Consider the following 22,101-nt stretch of genomic DNA (forward strand, 5'->3'; position numbering starts at 1 on the left):
GTTGCAATGCTTAACATAACAGGGTGTGGTGCATCTCAGAGATAGTTGCTCTCAGTATTTTTGGGTAATTCCGAATGATTACCTCAATAATAGGAGGAAAAAGGCAAGCAATGAGCAAAATAGGTTTCTTGCGTTCAATAACGCAGAAATTTCCGGCCTTGACGACGTCCCAAAGTCGATAGCTAATTGCCAGGATGCAATATCTAATAGATAACTCTATAGACAACACTATATTATGCACTTATGGTGGACTTTTGTGTAATATAGTCTCAAATGGAGCTTAACGTTGGTGCCAATGATTAGTTTAAAAATATCACTCACGAGGCCAAGAAAGACATGGCGGATGTAACTAACGTTAGCGTCAACGCGTATATCAGGAAAAGGGCCATTAGCATATTGCTCTTGCATCAAGCTACCTCCACAAAGAATGAAAAGGTCTTCTTCTACACGTCCGTTCCACTGCTGCAACGGCGTAAACCTTTAAGATATACTTTCGCTTATTTGTGATGGTTGTTGTATTTATAATTCGACATATATAGTTTTTCTATGTTTACGTCCTAGATGGAAAATCTTGAATGGCCGAACACCCTCTCCCCGTGTGCATTCAATATATTATGCTATATTTGTAACTCATAGCATATTTTCAACAACATAATCAGCTTAGACAAAACTGTTTTTATGTCACTGGTATTAAAGAAGACATACACGTTTTTATTGTGAATTCTATTTGAGCTGCTAACACGTCGTCGACACGTAGGTTTTCCAGGCTGTTTCCAATACCAGTATTTGTTGCTGATAACCTATCTAAGGATATCTAAATATGTTTAATCTCCATCGGGTAGACTGTATTCATGATGTCTAAACTCGCCAATATCAATATCAGAGCAGTCTTTAGGAACAGTGATGTAGCTATACCCCATTATTAAAGACCGGGTGTCTTCCCAGTATATATATATTCTACTCATTGTGTTCCTTCCAATGCCTGCTTGGTGTAAAGGGGATCCTCATAACCGTTGTTGTAATTAATTGGTCAAGCATCAGAAACCAGAAAATCCCAAAGAAATTAATGTCATTGTGCCAGGCACATCTAAGTTGATATTCAGAAGTCTTTTTAAGGGAGGGGCAGGTGAAAGAGAATATAAGTTGTACCATACTATAAACCTTGAAGGAAATTGATTGACTTGCATTAACGAGGCAGACTTCTAGGGTGTCTACAAATGGAAAAGAGAATACTAACTCTGTATTTAAGGGTATACTAAATATTTTAACTGCCGCTGTGGACAAAATGGCCACACCCATATGATGTGTTCTGCTAAGTGAAACGAAAGACATAATCTCGCACTAAATATGGATAAATACCGACACAGTAAGCACGCGCATACAAATATGCATGCAATCGTTGCATGCATATATTTAACACTAAATAACTGATAACCAGTCACGACTTTTATTTCGGCAGTAGTGAGTGGGGATGGCATAGGACCATATGGTTCATATGCGGAAACACGGGTAATCACTATAGGGCACTATGGACACGGGAAATTGAACATAGATTGGGACTGTCTAGGGACAATGTATGGGGTCTGTCTAGAGACACTAGGAATTGAACAGGGGTAACGTAGTGATACTGGACACTGGCAACAAGGTTGCAAGTGGCTGGCCTCAATCAGACGGAACAGTGTGGCAAGGGGTTGAGCTGAATATGCGTTACTCTAGGAACAATAAAGACATAGGCATACTGACGTGGTTAGAGACAGGGTTAGAAACATATGCATACACATATCAAACAAATACATCAATATGGCAAAGAGAGAATACGTATCTTTTGGAGGCACTGGAATGGCCCGGAAAATAGCATTTGGGTTTCTTCTTTTTACTGTTCTTCTATTTTCTATCCTCTCCTCTTCTCCTCCACCAACTTCTCATTTTTTTCACTACATTTTTGTCTTCTTTTTCTCCTCTTTGTCCTCCTTCTCTTCCTCCTCTTTTTCCTTTTCTCATTCACCTATTCTTTCATTATTTTCTCATTCCACGTTTTCACTTGCTCTTTGTCCTCTTTTTTTCTTTCTCCTCCTATCCTGTTTAATCGGCTCTCTCAACCTTTCCTTAACCTTCTTCAAATGATTTATCTCCATTTTGATACTGTTCACAATCATCTACTCCACCATGAGAGTGTCTTCATTTTGTCAATATAGTTACAAGCCTTCTTCATTTATTCAGTGTTGAATGACACGAATGAAGAACGATAAACTTTATATTCATCAAACACGGACGTGAAAGAAAACATGCCCTCTCAAAAATAGCCCATATCACATACCCATCATCCCCAAAGTGACGCGAGCTGACCTAAAATTAAAATTTCTACAAACCAACACACTAAAACCAACTTTTTGTGTTTAGGGATAATTGATTTTTGTTAAAGGAAAACACCAATACATACAAATATGTTTGCGCGCACACATGCTAATACACATACATACACATACACACACAAGCGTACGCGCGCGCACATACACACACAAACACACCAACACTATTTTTGTGGTTAGTGATAAGATTGTTTTGTTAAGGAAGAAACAAATACATACACACCCGAACGTAGGTGCGCACACATGCAACCACACACACGCACACAATCACAGACAAGCACATACATAAAAATGTACATGCGGACACATACATATACACACACTAACGCACGCGCGCACACATACATACAAACAAACATTGAACAGGGGGTGACATCACGTTACTGTACACTGGGGAAATAATGACAAGAATGTTGCAATGTGTTGACCTTAATCGAACGGAAGAGTATAGTAAGGGGCTGACCTTACTACTCGTTACTCTAAGCACAATAGAGGAATAGACTTAAAGACGTGGTTAAGGACAGGGTTAGAGACATACACAGAGACATATACATATTACACAAACATTTATTTATGAACATAAGCCTATCACACATTGGAGTGGCCCTGAAAAGGGCCTGTTTTAACAACAATCAGATAACATAGAGAACATCACATGGATCATCTTCTCTTCCTCAAACTTCGTCTGACCTCTGGACCCTAGATTAAGACTCTCTTCAGACAGCATTGTCTCTCCACATAGCTTCTTCGTTAACAAAAGGCTGTATCCGTGATCTGGATGATAGCCCATGATGATTTAACACACATGGGATAGTCCGGGTTGAACAGCATCGACGATACGAGGGTGGACGATTCTATATTAGTCCACATCTAGTGACGAGAACAGGTGAATGGAATGAAGTGAACCGCGGTTATTTTTAGTAGAAGAGCGGATCGAAACGGATTGAGTTATTTGACCAATCCTAACACGCGTTGCAAACTTCAGTCACAGTGCGGAGTTTGTTTTCCAATCCGAAGAGAGCTACATGTGCCATCACATTCACTATCTAGGGGAGTTAGCGTATGTACGCAGTGAATCAATGCGACAGAGTACCTTCTCCACTGTCTCCTTCCTTACTGTACGTCGATGATTTTAAACAAAGGCATACAGAAGAATTGGATACATTTTTAAAACAGCAGAAATAAGCAAAACAAGTTTTTTTTTCATTCGACAGCAACAGCTAGAAGAAGAGGAGGTAAGAAGAAAACGAGAGGAAGAAGCAGAGAAGAAACAAGGTCTAGGAGAGAAGGAGGACGGTGAAACTCAAACGGTGACGGAACTCTTAGAAAATTTGGCAGTGTTAAGAACTCTCAAAGAAATGTATCAGACTTCTTTAATACGGCCCAAGTGTAAAAGACCGACGCGAGCCAAACACTCCAATCCCGTAACATTCCCACTACGCCTGAGATACCAAACCTAGCAATTTCTACCAAATCATCGCCAGCAACAGATCCAGGCGTAGGTCTTGGCCGTGGCAAAGGATAAGGCAGTTAAAGCTCATCGCCTCCCGTTCCTGAGTTTAAAAAGCAAAAACCAAATATCCAACAGTCCTTTTCAGGGCCACACACCACTCTCGAAAAGAGACTACTCCATGTTTGCCAACATTTTAAAAAAAGACTTAAATCCCTTTCTTTCCCATGATGTACTTGTGTCAATGCGTGAGTGTAAGTCATAATTATTAAAATCAAAACCAAGAGACACTTAAGTTTTCTTTCTTGCATATTCTTTGCAAAAATTTATAATCCAATTTCACACTACATCACCTTAAAAAGTTCATAGACTTCTTTTTAATCTTTTCACTCTCTCCTATTTTATACATTTCTTTACTGTCACGGGGTTTTCCTCTTCTTCCTGACTTTTTCTAATCTTCTTTTCTTCACTTTTTATATGTGTCTGGGTTATTTTTTTCGGCGGGTACCTCTTCTTCCTGTTCGGAATCCCTCTCTTACTCCTGCTACTGTTGTTTCAATTCTCTTGACAATTATTAATGGTATCTTGACTTTTGTCTCTTTTGACGCTTGTCTTTCTTTGACGTTGTGGACACCATGAAGAGTAATGACCTATCGTCTTACAGATATAGCAAGTATCTTGAATTTTATATCGAAATGAGGGGAGTAGTCCGTCGGCTTCTCTGAAGGAAACCTTAGTATGACACCCCGCAAAGTTCTGATCAGAAGTTCGATCTATATTGGCTTTTCCATATTTCCGGTAGGATGGAGAGTGAAATTAATACTTTGAGAGACGACAATTTCTATAGGGAAGTCACTGACCATACATTGATATAAAAGGGAACATTACGTCTAAAATATTGCCAATATTAAATACATTGTGAAACGATCTGAGATGAGGCAAGAGGCAGAGGCAGAAATGTGACATATCGCATCGCACAGTAGCTGTCTTGGTTCAAATCCATGCTAGCGATTTTGAATAGGACATGAGTGAGCCAGACTTCAGACCCAGAGTGTCTAAGTAAAAACAAAGTCCACCCCTAGTAACCCCTGAAAGCACTACTACATTTATAAGACGGATAAACGTTCCTCTAGAAAATGTATAACCACGGCCTACACGTACACGTGAAATTTGGAGAAAGCGGAGGTATTCATCGCCAATTTGTGGGATTATTTGTGAACCACACAGAATCGACAATGTCGAGCCAACGAAGACGATCGCTTGACACTTTCCATTTATCACGACAGTATGAAGTCCCTCGTTGGGATCGAGTTTAGCTGGCCATCAGAATTGACACATTCCAAAGTCATCGACAAGATTCAACACGTTCATCAGTCCAACAACAAGTTTTACATCACCGATGGAACAGAGACACTGTACATGGCACACGTTTCTCTCCCCAAAGTGACCGGACATGAAAAAAGTGTTATTGTTATTCCTAATTTCTGATTGGTTCATCAAGCGTGCGATAAGTGCTTCTAAGAGCATATCTTTAGTGGTTGCCTTCATTGCAGCAATATTCTTGGAGGACGTGAACAAATATTTTGGGGAGCGAACACGCTAGCAGATTTTGCCCAATGGATCTTAGAAACTATTGATGAAAAGAGGAGTCAAGATCACATCGAACGTCTTCGTTATGCCGCGGTGATGGCCCCCCATGATCTCGGGATACGGAAAACATTTCTTTCCGAAATACAATACGGAACAAAGCAGCGAATGTCCTAAAGTCACTTTGAACAGAGAAAAATTGATGTGCATCCTCAAGAAACGTGTGGACTTCTGTTGTTTCGAGGCAAAAATTTCACAGCGGAAAATATATTCACGTTTATCATCACGACGAACATTTTGATGCCATTACCAGTATCACGGCGTTCCTAAGACACGGTTATTATTTTGAGAAATGTGACTATGGGTATAACAATCAAGAGCAAAATAAGCATTGTGGATCTAAATTTCCAGGATGTTTGGCCTTTAAAACCCGTCTTGACTAAGGACAAAAGCAATGCATTGCTCAGCTTCTCAGCGCACTTGTATCAGCCCTACGTGTTTCCAGCAACATCTGATGATGCAAGGTTCACAGCAGAAAAGTGTTTGTCACCTCCTAAAATGGTGTTCTGCTTGTGGACAAGTCATACGTACAAATAGTGCCAAGGCACACGTATATCCAGGAAAGCAGTGATGTCACATTTGTCACCAAATCGTAAACTTCGAACACAAATGCTCCATTCAAAAATATCAACCCCCACAGGAGGAGGAAGAAGATGGCCAAAACAAGAAAGGGAATTTCATCTTTTTAGATTTCGAATGCATGCAAGAGACTGGCATTCTTATTCCTAATTTCTGCTTGGTTCATCCAGCGTGCTAGAAGTGCATCCAAGAGCCAATCTTTAGTCATTGCCGAACACGCTAGCCGGTTTTGCCCAATAGATCTTAGACCCTAGTGACGAAACGATTAGTCAAGCAAACATCGAACGTTACGGAGATTGTCATCATTATGCCACGGTGATGGCTCACAATATCTCGGGATCCGAAAAACATTTTCTTCTGAAATACAATACTGAACAAAGCATCGAACGTCCTAAAGTCGCTTTGAACGGAGCCAAACTGATGTCCATGCAATTGGGACAAGTGAAGTTTAAAAGATTCGATGAGTTACATGGCTATGCATTTGAATCGAATGCCTAAAACATTTGGAATGACAGAAATAGCCAAAGGCTATTTTCCGCATATATTCAATTCCGAAGTCAATCAACACGCCTTTCTACCCCATTTGCCTGATGCTCACTATTATGACCCCGACAATATGCGCACCGAACAACGAGAAGCATTATAAGCTTGGTAACTCACTCACGCCGCGTACGCCTCCGATTTTCAGGAAGACATGTTAAAGTATTTTCGATTGGACGTGGACATTTTACGGCGTTTCTGTTGAAAATTTCGAGACTTATTCATGAAGCGCGGAGTGATCGACACCTTGAAAAACGCCTGCATCATCGCAAAAGCGTGGTCCGTACTGTACCACAAATGATCCATGACTGAGAAGACCCCGGCCATCATACGCCTCTTAAAAGTCCATTTTTGTCAAACGTCAATACTATGTCAAGGCTCTGCGCTGGCTACATTATTTGTGTGACAAGGAAGACAACTAGATTCTAACGCCGGACAGGTGGATGGATGGGACTTAAAAAACCCTAAGATCGTGCACGAGTTTATCGGATGCTTATATCACCGATGTCCGATCAGCTACCATCAAAGGAACACTAGAAATCAGTTTTTGCATCTTAACACGGATAACATGTACAAGGCCACTTGTAAGCAACCCTTAAAGTTAGAACAGCAAGGATACCACGTGGTGGAAATGCGGGAACACGAGTACGAACACCGTTTGAAAACCGATCTCGTATTTAAGCTCATCGTGGAAAGTTACAAGCTGGTGGACCCTCTGAACCCACTGGACAGTTTGTATGGAGGACAGACTAATGCCACTTGTTTGCTGCGCCACACCGACGAGGAGAGAGGAGAAGAAATTAAATACAAGTATTGTCACTTTTACGCTTGGCACACACATTTCGCCTGGTCAACATTCGACACTACGAAGCATTGATTAAATGTAAAGCGCAGCCTCCAACGGACTTGTACCATCCCGTTTGACCTCACCATTGCCAAGAAAAAGTAATGTTTCCTTTGTGCCGCATTTGAGCCGAAACGTGCAACCAAGACCAATCTTGTCAGCAGAACCAGGAAGAACTCGCCTTGACGGGAACGCGGGTCATTGTTTAAAGCTCTGGACCTGTGATACCAATTGTTAGAAGTGAACGAAATTTAGCACTTTCCCAAGTCAGAACAATACCACAAGGGCGACGAGACTTAGAAAGGCATTTCTGCAGACTATGTTGATACCGTTTTGGAAATGAAACAAGAAGCCAGTGGTTATCATTCCTGATGCCACACTCCTGAAGGCCAAGATAAATTCATAGAGAAATACTTGGAAAAGGAGAGCATCACTAAATACCACGTGGAGAAAAATGAAGGTCGACGATCGTTTGCCAAAGTGATGTTGAATAGCTTGTGTTGCAAAATAGCACAACGACCGTGTTTACCCAAGAGGGAGTATTTGACAGAACCTTCCAGCTACTTAAAGATCATTCACGACAAAACAAAATATATTTAACACGTGGACATTCTTCGGGAAGACTTGATCCTATTCAATTACGAAGAAGCACTAGACTTTGTACAGGCCAACGAATTTGTAAATGTCAATATTGCGGCTTACGTGCCAGCCCATGCTCGTTTAAAATTGTACGAAGTTTTAGAACTGGTAGAAGATCGTGTGCAATATTTTTGACACGGACACTTGTGTCTACATTGATCGCCTCGGTCACCGTCACCTTGAAATAGAAGAAGACATTTTGGAGCCTGGACGGACGAGCACCCCGACGACAAGATTCGAAGTTTTGCTAGTGGCGGTCAGTTAAATTACGGCTAAGAATACCGTAACCCACAAGGAGAAGTGCACACCGAGTGTAAAGTGAAAGGATTGACTCTGAATTATCACATCAATCAGTTGGTGAACTTTGTGGTATTGAAAGAAGCCTTGCAGTCTGGAGAGGATCAACATTTTAAAGTAACCACCTTCCAACCTCACAAGAATGTACGTTTAGCCACACAGACAATTGTCAGTCGAAAACTATATCAAATCGTGTAGCAGAAGCGACTGCGACTTCCCAACCACTCCATTTTACCTTACGGACATGCCGATAGAAAAAATGGTTCCAACATGATAGCCACCAACAAGAAGGATGCCTTGGACAGAGCAAGAATCGAGTGAGAGACCCACTGCGAACACCAAGTTCAATCAATACAATTTGCATGTCATTTTGCCCGACTATTGTGATTGTGCCAGTCCAATGGAAACGTTCGAAAAATGGATCGCGGATAGGGAAGGATTTTACCTACTTCGAATGTTTTAGCTAGAACAGGATTCATCTACTTTGGACCTGAGACTGAATTGGGATACGAAGTACAATGTTTCGCTTGTGGTCTGACGTTGCGTATGCATCAGTGTATCTATAAATATTCAGCTATGATGGAACATACCCGATGGTCTCCGCACTGTCCTTATCTTTCTATGATCTTTCCTCCCATCCCACTGCGATACATTTGTGTGTATACCTTAGAGAAGGTAATGCCTTTTTCCATGAAGACAAAGGAAAACTTCCATAATTAGAGATAAAACGGAAAGATTTACAAGCTCGAGACTTCATTAAGACTAGATCGAAAAGGGAAACGATCCAAGACCGATAGTTCATTGTGACTACCATTACCAAGCGCGAAAGATAAATTCTTACAAACATACACCATTCAATTTTGTTGATTCTCAAGTGGAGTGAGATGATGTGCCTTGATATTACAGTACGCTAAGACCGAAGTTTGTGATGCCACTCATTCTACTTACAATGTGATCATAGCACATCGAATTCAGACGGAAAAGTTAGAGGATTACAGGAATCATTTACACGATAAAATCTTGGTTAAAGAGCAAACTTCTGTGCGGCGTGTGTTGTGTGAGTTAGTGGCTAAACAATGTCGGTACGATATTGAAATACAACCGCTTCTGTTCAAAAAGCACCACCCCCCCCAAAAGAGACTAAATTGTTGGTTACCATGCCGCGACCTTTTATCGGTCGTGATACAGCCGATTCCGTGGAAGGAAGTAAATGACACCATTCAGACAAGTCAGTTCCTTTCTGTGATCTCGTTTACCAGCCGATTCCTTGTTTTCTCTTTACGAACAGTTCCAACCATCACAAACATGAGGGTGGTACCTATCAATGTCCAAGAGAGACTCATTCTGTCAAAATACTTGCGCTTTCATCTTGACACTTCTCTGCCTCTAAGGATAAAAGATTCGTCAACTTTTAGTCACTGAAGATGTGTACGAAGATGCGTGAATAGCTTGTGACTTACACCCTTACTGGCCAACGTCCGTGACTGGAAAACGTTTTGGTTTCAAGGTTTGGACAAAAGAAGCGGCAAACTATGCCCAAGATTGGTGATGAACAATCCAAATGTTCTGTGAAAAGTAACTTTTAAACCAGTATTAGCCACAGTCTCAGAAAAAGAACCGAACACTATGGAAAACAACCCCCATCAGAACAGGACTGTCATCGACATGAACACCCACGAAAGGCCATTACAATAGGACCCTTGTGTGACTGTATCAAGTGTAGAGACTCTAAGTGTATTATAAAATATCCTGTGGACACCACACCTTCGCCCCAAAAATTGTTGTACAGCGACTTGTTTATATTACACTTTGATCGTATTTTCGTCTTTCGTGTTAGCGTTTTAAAATGTGCCCTGAAAAAGTATAAAAAAAACTCTTGTCTTGTCTGTCTTCCTTCCATACGTGACATTCCCTGCGTAATGGCTACCTCTGTTGTCTTCCTCCACTTTCAAAATAATCACTGAAAATTTAGATCGTGCTAGTTGGAAGGCCTTGTATCATCGTCATCCCTTTAACATGTTAAAAGCCGAATTCGGAGACTATCCCGATCACTTAAGTGCGCACTGACGTGATGTTCCTTGTGTTTGGGGCATTTTGTGAAACCACCGTGTACGTGTACAATCTAGATCCCGGTCATTACTTTTGGTCACCGGGGATGGGCTTGGATGCACTGTTGTCCAAGACCAAAACCGAGCTGAAATTGCCTTAGGATATTGACAAGCATCTGTCTAATCAGCGGAATATCAATGGCGAATAATATATACTCTCGAGCTCTCAATCCAAAAATGTCTGGTTATGATCCCGTTGACCCTACAGTTACATCATGTATCTCGATACAACTAATTTGTACTGCAATATTGCCCGATATTTGGTTGTCCCAGTATCAATGATTAGTTTTGTATTTGTCCTGTCGCAAATACACCGAATGAACCAAAACTGGGCCCAAGTCTCAGAATCAAACACAAGTATGTACATTACCTGAGGAATCTTAAGTTGGATCTTCTACAAGGTGTAAGTGTGTTCGTTACAATAGCTAGCAGGAAAGATTTCAAAGGATCGTTCCGGACCCGCAAATTGAGTCCTGAAAATTCGTTGAGGGTAGACAGGTTTTCCCTCACAGTAAAAAAATCAAAACTCAAACTGATTAAACCAAGCTAAGTGTGATCGTCCGCTATGGACATTCCGAAGCTGCACATGTACGAATTTTGCAGTGACAAGATCAAACCATGTTACCAAGGTAAAGATTTTGTACACCGACACTAACACATTGCTGACATTCATCACTACCAGCGATGTTTATGCGGACATGAATTTGATACAAACGAATAACCTAACTAACATTGTACATTTAGTAACGCCAACAGACGTTGGCTGCCAAATTGAACGACGAAAGCTCGGGCAAATTAATCAAAGAGTATGTGGGACTGAGGCCCAAACAAAAGTCAGTACAAATCATGGGGGCAACTCCGTATCTGCATACATAAGCCCACAATTTCTCTCGCACAAATGCACGGTTGGGAGGTACTGCCCCACTTATTGCCGGTCGCAAACGATAACTGGTTGGTTGTGTTGAGTATCATTCCGAGCCAGAATGGTGAACACCACAACGGACCAAACTGGGATAGTGGCACGTCTTTGTTTTCCACCTTCCAACTCTTCAGGCGCATACAAATATCAAACAATGTTGCATCCGAGGGATTGTGACGGTGCCGACTGTGAATGGTTTTCTGGGTAACCGTGACTGATATGTGTTTACTCGCATTAGCTGGTTTTTAATCCCGTCGTGCGTGTGACTTCATAGTTTAAGGCTGCTATGATGATTGGAAGTCGGGCCCATTTCTGAGACCGCTCTGGCCTCATCAACAATTATTGTGCGTACCGATGACCGAGTAACCGTCCTTCAAGTATGCAATTGAATCGTTCGACAATTGCTGATCACGAATCACACTGAGGTGGCAGTCACGTACTCGCACATATAGTTTGTTTAACAATGGAACCACAGGGCCAACAAACTTATTGCAAGGATCAATTTGTAACAATCGTGACCACGTGAGTGGCCCTCGTGCATTAATGTGCTCGAGTGCATCTGCGAATGTGGTAGAATCGTTGAAAGTAAACGGCTTAGCTTCTTTGTATCGGATCGCGACATCAGCAATGGTGAACGTGTATTTGTTCGTGTGTAGCTTACCTTGTCGATCAGGGTTGAGCTTGTGGAAGAAACAAAAAATCAGCTTGTTGAACCTCTTTATGTGTTTTGAAAATCGAACCATTCCCATGAAATCTTTCTTGGTACAAATAAATAAATGTGCAGGGCTATTGTTCGGCCAACCACGTTCGAACAATATCGCCACTTCTCATCTCCAGTACCCACGTCAACTTAGTATATTTTTGATAATGTATGACTCTTTGTGGCCATTGTTTATACTGGCAAAATTATAACTTTCAACAAGCCCACTTTTGTCGACCGTATGTTAATGCACTTGTGGCTTTTATTCCTGTCCTATGAGGATCCTTCGTATGAGCCGTTCTCCTAATGTTGGATTAATCAATTCAGGTCGTGAATGAGATTCACGTTGACGTCCACGGATATCACTGAATAATTTTCATGCAGAGTCATGTTGGTAACACGCCGAATCAACGCGATTGATATGTGTTTTGCCGGGCTTGGGCTGGTTAGTAGAATCAAATCACAGATTCAGGCGTGTTCCAGCTCGATAATGATTGTATCAAGGAAGATAACTTTTGCGCGGATATTTACTCCACGGTGTTGCCGCAACTTTGTTAACGCAGCCGTGTTATCACCTCCAGGGACTTTTAAAACTGGACCCTCCAAACCTGAAGTTCTTTGCTCCACATCGAGTACAAGTCTCCGTAACCTCTGCTCGTTCATTACGTAATTCGATTCGAGTTGGATTTATGTTAGGTGACTTTGTCCAACATCTAACACAATATGAAGACATGATCATATTATAACGATAGCCTCTATTCAACGTCATTGGTTTATCCGCACAATCAGCGTCTAAACCTGGAACCGTGTTTTCAAACTCGAGATCGGTTGTACCTATTTGCACAGTCAGCCAACGATCCACCGTATTATAATGTACTCAAAGATGATAAAAAGCGGTAAAAATCGGCAACGACGCTTCCATCGATTTCTTTTCCACCATTAATGAAGCCGTTAATGTTGACGACTTGGACGCCAACAAGAAATGGTAGTGTACGACGATGTAATGCTCGACAATCAAGTCACTACCACACAAATATTTTCACGAGCGGGGCACAAACAAATGAACGTGACATATTTAACGCAAGGACACTCCCATGTGCCCAAAGCAATCCGTGACAAATTTAACATGCTGATAATATTAGGTGGTATTGACGCGCATGGTCTTGGAAACATTAGTTGGACTTGATGTGCATGCTGACCACATGTGGGATGAATTTCGTGACATGTAGAACAGATTACTTCAAACCCGGTTTCAATTTCTCGGCTGATTTGACATGAACTACGCAAGGATTGTGCTGATCTGGACACGAACGTGCCTCACGTCGACGCGTCTAACACGGATGCGTCAATTTAGCAAACAATCCTATAATATAAAAAGTTATATGACAGCTAAACTATAGAATCTAACAAAAGACAACGTCCTGATGCCGCTCGTGCATGGCTCGAACTAATTCAAAAAGTAATCGAAAGCCGAGAGAATGTCAAGTATAGGTTAAGGTTGCAACATAGTGCACGAGGAGAACTCAAATTGAGGTTTGAACAAACATTTCCGCCACTGACTAAACACAATACATTACTACACCTGATTAGGAAAATAAAAAGCCCAAAAGAGTATCCATAGAATAAATGGCTGCTTTCACGGGAACAGAGATATCCCCTGGCCCAGTTTGTAAAATAGGGTAACGCACCAAGGACATCTCAAAACCAATAAATCAACTGCCCAAGCGATTGCGGTTTTGTCAGAGACAATATAGAAAGTCAAAAACGTTGAAGAACGTGAAGAGAACCGGGTGTGCTCACCAAAGGTACGCATGCACTTAGATGGAACGTGAGAGAGACACTTTCCAAATTATCAGACGTACCACCTGACTAAGTTGTCAACACCGCATTATCTTTGTTATCAAAATAGCTCAAGTGATTTTTAAAAATCATATGTGTGTCGCTATTGGCAGACCTCTCGTCTGAACATAGTATATGATATAAGTGCTAACAAAGACAGAGTATAAATAAATCTAATATATAAATATATAAATATATATATATATCCCTCTCTCTCTCTCTCTCTCTCTCTCTGAGGTGTTTTCCTTTCAACAATCACTGCAGACTAAATTAGTATGGAAGTGCTGATTGACCTTATTCGATACCCTGTAGGCAGCCGGACAGCTGTGAAATTATCCAACCCGGACGACTGACACACTTGCGTCACACATGCGGCCCCTCGACACAGAAGTAACCAAATATATATGGGTCGCGAGGAGTACAGCTTGTCATGGAGGTTAGAGACTAGAACTGGTGTCAGGGGACCCATAAGGTGTCGAGTGAGGCAAACACCTCACTTCCGTATTACTTGAGGTTAGACAAACGCTTGTTCAGAATGAAACCTGCCAACCTCGATAGTCTCAATTTTGGGGACGCAGCGAAGGCAGTTGCCATCAAAACAGCCAACCTTTGGACACAAGTCATATTAATTAAGCAAGGAATTGATCCTGCTAATATCATCAGGAATAGGGTTGCAATAGTGGTTCACGATGCAAGTCTTAACGCCATCGTATTCAGTGATGTAAACTACACCTTGTATCAGATATCTTTAATGAACGTGGCCTCGAAAGACCACACAAGTCAAGATAAATGCAGTACCTCATTATGCGGTTGCTTGGTCGTCATCTTACTGTAAATGCTTATCTATTTTTGATGAAGCCATGATTGAGTATGAATTAGTGTCAGGCTATGTACCCGTTGATTGTAGAATGGACACCAAGCTGTGAGGATTCCTATCGGGTATTCTTATCGATTGCACAGTTTGACAAAGTGAATGAGCTTGTTCAGATAATGATTATAAGCCATTTCCTGATGCCGTCTTTTGCAATCCGTTTCTTAGTGGCCATATGAGATAGGCTAGATTTGTTTTGGGGAAGAAAGAAACATCACGAGTCTTTTACTATGTACTGAAGTGATAGTCTGCAGAAGCTCTTTAATATTTTGGGGTCACGCATGGTGGAGGGAGTGACAGAGGTCGGCTTTTACTAACATCCACGAAATGCTTGTAGCCTTGTGAATCTCCAAGCTGTCAGTCTTGAGAATGCTTTACATCTTGGAGCAGAGGTCAACATATTAATCAGTTGGCTAGCCGGAGCATCGAACTTTAAACTTGTCTACAATATTCCTGTTGGCCGTGAACTAGATTGTGAGATTCCGGGTACATTTATCCATGTCGTAGAGGCTATCATATTCAGTCATGCCGAGATATACATAAAACGTCTCAGTCTGCAGCAGCCTGCTGTTGGTGTCCTTGTCTTGCGTGGGCTGTAGTAAACGCCGCTCAGGATTAGCTTGATTCGGTCGAAAATCACATCCCTTATAAAGACTGGGCAGTTAAACTTTAGAATAGACTTGTGGAATAACCTCTTCAAATGAGTGTTTATGTTTGATTCTCTGAATGGTTGTTGTATTTAAATTTGACTTAATCTAACAATATCGTAATTAAATTATCCCTACATTACAATCGATGATAGATATATAAAACTGCTAATTATGAAATCAAACTCTGAGAGAACTACAAAGAAGACACGAATTAGAACAAACTGAAACTCTCATTCGTCTTTTCCTTGGAGACCACCCAGACCTCGGGATGAATGTGCGTGCAAATATTTACGGTAATTCTCCAAGTAGTTTAGACGGAGGATCAATAACAACCTGTGCTAACAGACGAACGGTAAGATCAGGATAACTGACAGAGGCCACCCACATGATCTTGTAGTCGATGACCATTGGATCTAAAATCACATCTAAATTTGAACATATTTACAATACTCACCCAAAAGAACCGTCCCACGAACAGGCAGGATCAGATAGACAAGACTCACATGTTTTATACTTTTGGCATGCTTCCACATTTATTTTGAAAATCTGTAAGAAAAATGAGAAAAATGTAAACAAACTTTATTTTTACCTGTTTGATAGGTAGATGTAATACATTTGACACAAAATATTTTTATTGCTTAATCCATACAGAGTATCGCAGAGCAAACCCCACACAATTCTTCTGTAATAAAAACAAAAGATAATTTATAGTGGTAATATATTGATAAGTAAACGCTAAAATAATGTTGATAATAACCAATCAACTGTGGATAATAAAGAACAATAGAAGTAGGCATAGAAATTCTTGTCAAATTATTGGGGCCATTCTGAGCAATTTCGAGTATGATCTGAGATCGAAGCACGCACCAGCATAACAGGGTCTTTATTTTACTTGTGATTCAAGTGAACAACAAAAATGCCGATTTTATAAGGCGGATTTAGTGCTGGATCCCATTTCAGTTTCTATTAGTAATAGTATGCATTACATTTGTCAATATAAGGCTACCACACCCTTACAACATTGGATGACCAAAACTATTTGCTATAATTATTTGTCACTATAACACTAGAAGACAATGAACTGATTGATTACACGCAAATTTGAAGATCTCCAATTATTATTAGACTGACTTGGTTGAGAGCCTCAACACAACCTCCACAGCATGCGGGCTAGAGATAAGCACCGAAATAACCACACTCACTACAAATAACGTCAATGGCATCAATACCGAAATAAAGGTCAGTGGACAGAAGCTGGAAAAAATCACAAGCTTCAAGTACTTGGGATCCACTATCACAGATGAGGGCTCCAAATCAGAACTACTTTGCAGCATTGCCCAGACAACAGCAGCAATAACAAGGTTGAGACCAATATGGAAAGATAATAAGATTGCTCTTGGTTCCAAAGCTAGGCTGATGGATTGTTATTTCCATTTATGCAAGCTTATGAAACATGGACGCTCACATCATATCTACCAAGAATGATTCAAACCATCGAAATGAGATGTTACCGTAAGATTTTTTTAGGTATATCATACATTGACCATGTAAACAACAAAGAGGCCCCAAAAAGGATCCAACGAGCCATCGGACCATATTAAGACCACTGGACCACAGTACAAAAACGCAAATTGAAGTGGTACCGTCATGTCTCATGATCATCTGGACAGGCAAAAAACAACCTTGCAAGGAACTGTGCTTGCGTGCAGAAGAAGAGGCAGACAGAGAAAAGCGGTGGGAATACATCATTTAGGAGTGGACAGTCAAGGAATTTGAGGATTCCCAAAGGGCAGTAGAGAGCAGGGGAAGATGAAGAGAACTGGTTGTCATTAATGGTGCCCCAACGACCTCTTTGGTTAAAGGATTGACGATGACAATGATGATACAATTATTTACCATTTGTATTAGTTTGGACAAAGCACAATGCAAAGAAAATGAAAGCTAAACTTTATATTTCTTCAGATATATACATTATAAATACATCTTATTTGCAAATCTGGCAAATGTTGGGAGCAACTCTGTGGAACACAATCAACAAATTAGAAGCATATAATATGCAAACCTGTAAAAAAAAACAGCGAAAATGCAAGATACAAATGGACTAAGGAAAATATAGTGAATATGGTGCAACTGACTACCGAACTGTACCAGTGCAACTAGCTTTGGAGATGCATATACCAATCAAGGTGCAACACTACTATGCAATCAAGGTATAACTATCTATAGTGTTACAAAAGTGTCATTAATTGTGTGCGTGCAATAGCTAAAGAGCTACACTTAAAAATGTGAACTACTGCTAACCAATGAACTGCAGAGATACCTGTAGTATTTAAGGCAGGTAAAGGTAGTAACATGAAGTGAACACTCCAAAATGAAACATAATTAATGGCGGGTTTTCACTGTCACAGTTGCATATGTACTATACACAAGCAAATAATATGAAAACACTATTATAACCAGCTTGAATGCCAACTATATATCTGAAATTGACAAAAGTAAATAATCCGATCACACTTATATAATCAGTTTGATTTATGTAAAACGGTCATGTCACAGGTTTTTATTGTCTCAGTACCATAATTCGTGATATACTTTATACATCATTAATGCATTTGTAATTCCGGTCTGTACATATGTCCACCCTATTCTTAATATAATCATTTTATGTTTTGAGTGAAATGTTTATGAAGCAAGCATTATGTATTTTATTCTACTATGAAGATGACCTGCTGCGATAAACCATCAAACTGTTATATTTCCAGCATCTTTATTATATGATATTGCCTTACACATTAGTCATCAAGCAATCTAGCAACTTTATTATACGATATTGCCTTACCCATCAGTCATCAAACTGTCCAGCATCTTTATTATACGATATTGCCTTCAACATCAGTTATCAAACTGTCCAGCATATGTATTATACGATATTGCCTTACACATTAGTCATCAAGCAATCCAGCATCTTTATTATACGATATTGCCTTACACATTAGTCATCAGACTGTCCAGCATCTTTATTGTACGATATTGCCTTACACATTAGTCATCAAGCTATCCAGCATCTTTATTATACGATATTGCCTTGCACATTAGTCATCAGACTGTCCAGCATCTTTAGTGTACGATATTGCCTTACACATCAGTCATCAAACTGTCCAGCATATATATTATACGATATTGCCTTCAACATCAGTCATCAAACTGTCCAGCATATGTATTATACGATATTGCCTTACACATTAGTCATCAAGCAATCCAGCATCTTTATTATACGATATTGCCTTACACATTAGTCATCAGACTGTCCAGCATCTTTATTGTACGATATTGCCTTACACATTAGTCATCAAGCAATCCAGCATCTTTATTATACGATATTGCCTTACACATTAGTCATCAAGCTATCCAGCATCTTTATTATACGATATTGCCTTGCACATTAGTCATCAGACTGTCCAGCATCTTTAGTGTACGATATTGTCTTACACATCAGTCATCAAACTGTCCAGCAAATTTATTATACGATATTGCCTTACACATTAGTCATCAAGCAATCCAGCATCTTTATTATACGATATTGCCTTACACATTAGTCATCAGACTGTCCAGCATCTTTATTGTACGATATTGCCTTACACATTAGTCATCAGACTGTCCAGCATCTTTAGTGTACGATATTGCCTTACACATCAGTCATCAAACTGTCCAGCAAATTTATTATACGATATTGCCTTACACATTAGTCATCAAGCAATCCAGCATCTTTATTATACGATATTGCTTTACACATTAGTCATCAGACTGTCCAGATTCTTTATTGTACGATATTGTCTTACACATTAGTCATCAAGCAATCCAGCATCTTTATTATACGATATTGCCTTACACATTAGTCATCAAGCTATCCAGCATCTTTATTATACGATATTGCCTTACACATTAGTCATCAGATTGTCCAGCATCGGTATTATACGATATCACCATTCACATTAGTCATCAAACTGTCCAGCATTTATATTATACGACATTAATCATCAGAATGATCAGCATCTTTATTGAACGATATTGCCATACAAGTAAGTAAACCATTGTGCTTCTTCTTACCTCAGAATTATTTAGATGTAAATTTATGCTTGTCGTCTCTCCAACCAGTTTCATCAATAACTGTCGAATGAAGGTTTCATATAAATGTTATACAATAAACAAACAAAATTCTATCAAAATATTATCCTGAAATGCTGCAAAACGCCAGTTGTATCTGATTTATGTTTTCCTGTCAGTGAATTCCGCACGTATATATTTGTAAATGTGTCAAATATAACTTTTATAATTTCCAGTTTATTTCAGTTTAATAATATTGCATCGCTAGAACTATTTGGAAGCACAGGAGTAAGTATATGTAAGAAAGGTTATTCATGTTTCATTCTGAATGGAGGTAGCAACACGTTTTATAGTGCAACTAATGGAAACATGTATTTATAGTCTTTATAAAGGACTGGACTATTAAGTAATGAACCCACCCCAATATTGACATAGAATTATCTTGCTACAGTAAACTTTGTAAAGAACTATCATCAAGAATGGATTCATAATGTACCTTTTAACTGGATACGCTGACAACAATGGATTAAAAGTCCCTCGAATTATATCTTGGTATCAAAATTAATACTAATGTCATTAACGTTAATGTGGAAATATGGGACTGTGAAAATTACCATTTCTTACACAGCCTGCATTGCACAGATTACATTCTACTGCACTGCAAAATATAATATATTTATATAATCACGTAGCGTCCTAAGCGTTCATTACATTGTACTGCACTGCGAAATATAATACTTGTCGCAGGTGCAAATATTTGGTGTCCTTAACTTAGACTCCAGTCAAGCTCATGTGGCAATGTATGCCAAATTACAAATGCTAATACAAGATAAGTATAGAAATCCACCTTAGTACTTATTGACCACCAACTATAAATATATTCTCAGCATCAACCCAACGCATCATACAAAACTAATATTCACCTTTGTATCCGTATGTGCATACAGGTGCTTATCGTTTGAATCAAATATCATGTCGGCATAAATCTTCTTTCCGTCTTCTACAATAATCTCTTTATCCACAGTTGCTTTCGTTTTAGAGCTGATCAAAACCTGAAAAAGAAAAGAAGTTCATTGATATAGTCGATTACATGGACTGGTGCGAAATCATAATTATGATGTTAATGTAAATCTATCTATCTATTTATATATTTATCTATCCTTATATGCATCTTTCTAAATTGCTACATTATGTTCTTAAACTCTGTACCAAAAAGAAGCAAGACCAAGTATAGAAAACGCAACAAACAAATAACTATGTTAAGTTACAAAGTGGAAATCTGAAGCGAACTTACTTTATTGTGAATCAAATTCCAACTAATCCTAACATTTATATCTCAAATCGAAAAAATGAAATATTCGAAATGAATTTCAGTAGTCTTGAATGTCTTGAAGTATCACTGATAAAATCCGAAATGTCTTTGAATGAATACGATATAATTCCAAATTAGTTGTTTAGTCCAGAAAGGCAATGAGCACATTGCAATTCCAATGAATACTATAATTAATAATCAATCTGAAATTATATCTGAGCAAACTATAACCTCTGCTGATAGATTTCCAATGACACATTAAAACTTCAAAGAATATTGGTTTACCTAGTCTCCCTTAAATATGACTTTCAATTGACCTAGAAAGCAGTCGATTTTGTGGATAAACCCACACATTCTTAATCCAGGTCATAAACACCGTTGGGCCTAGAACTCGAATTAAAGTAAACATATTTTTTAAAAATGACAGATGTAAGGTAGGGTAAAACTTATTATTAATTACGGACAGATGTAAAGCACACGACACAAATTAAGTATACATGACTGCAAGTGATTAGCTGATTATAAAGACTGGGACATGTAACTGCATGGCTTCAAAAGCTGCAGTTCTCTTAAAAAGCAACGTGGTATTCTTGGAAAGTGTTAAGTTCTCCTATTCATTTTATTTTTTTTTTTCTTCTAAGTAATGCAGTTTTAACAAGGGTTGGTGTCGGATAATAACAAAGAACACCAATGATGGTAACAAAAATACAGTGTTTATTTATGAATGATTCAATGAAAATGATTATATTCCATTTGTGTGCATACAAGATCCACATGTTGGATAATATGCTCGAACCTGATAATTGAATACAATGTAAGTAAATAACTTTAATACAATGTTATACGATTCAAATTGACTTCATACAAATAAAATCAAATGATTTACGCAGATGCAATAATAAATGGTCTGGTTCAATGAAATATATGCTTTACTCAAATAGTAAATACGAAATAACTTCTCAGCCACAACGCTATGTCGGGAGGTTGAGGAGTCATCACCAATGGTCCGCCTCTATTAGTCTGCCTAACGATGCGTTCAATCTTTTGTTCTCTGCAAATACGTTAGTCCAGAAACTTTTTCCGGCCAAAGTCCTCTCCGTCAACAGCACACTGGGTATAACATTACCCGAATTAGCCCATGGCTATAGGACACATACAATCCGGTGCATATATGGAAATACAGCGTATCACTCAGTCACTCTTCTATTACAACATTTGGCTACCAGTCAATCA

The 22,101-nt window shown here is 39.4% G+C and overlaps 1 protein-coding gene across 2 annotated transcripts in view; it reads right to left on the reverse strand.

The window, feature by feature from the left end:
- The window catches only part of LOC149804165 (hepatocyte growth factor receptor-like), a 209,025-nt gene that overhangs the window by 108,190 nt on the left and 78,734 nt on the right, over nucleotides 1-22,101 (reverse strand). For both annotated transcript variants that reach the window (XM_089954144.1, XM_089954143.1), the window contains exons 4-5: nucleotides 20,480-20,608; nucleotides 15,907-15,998 (exon numbers count right to left, since the gene is read on the reverse strand). In XM_089954144.1, the coding sequence (XP_089810270.1) occupies nucleotides 15,907-15,998; nucleotides 20,480-20,608 (221 nt within the window). The remainder of the gene's footprint in view (nucleotides 1-15,906; nucleotides 15,999-20,479; nucleotides 20,609-22,101) is intronic.

Source organism: Sinohyriopsis cumingii, chromosome 3 (genome assembly GCF_028554795.1).
Source record: "Sinohyriopsis cumingii isolate HCF-2022 chromosome 3, ASM2855479v2, whole genome shotgun sequence".
Lineage (NCBI taxonomy): Eukaryota > Metazoa > Mollusca > Bivalvia > Unionida > Unionidae > Sinohyriopsis > Sinohyriopsis cumingii.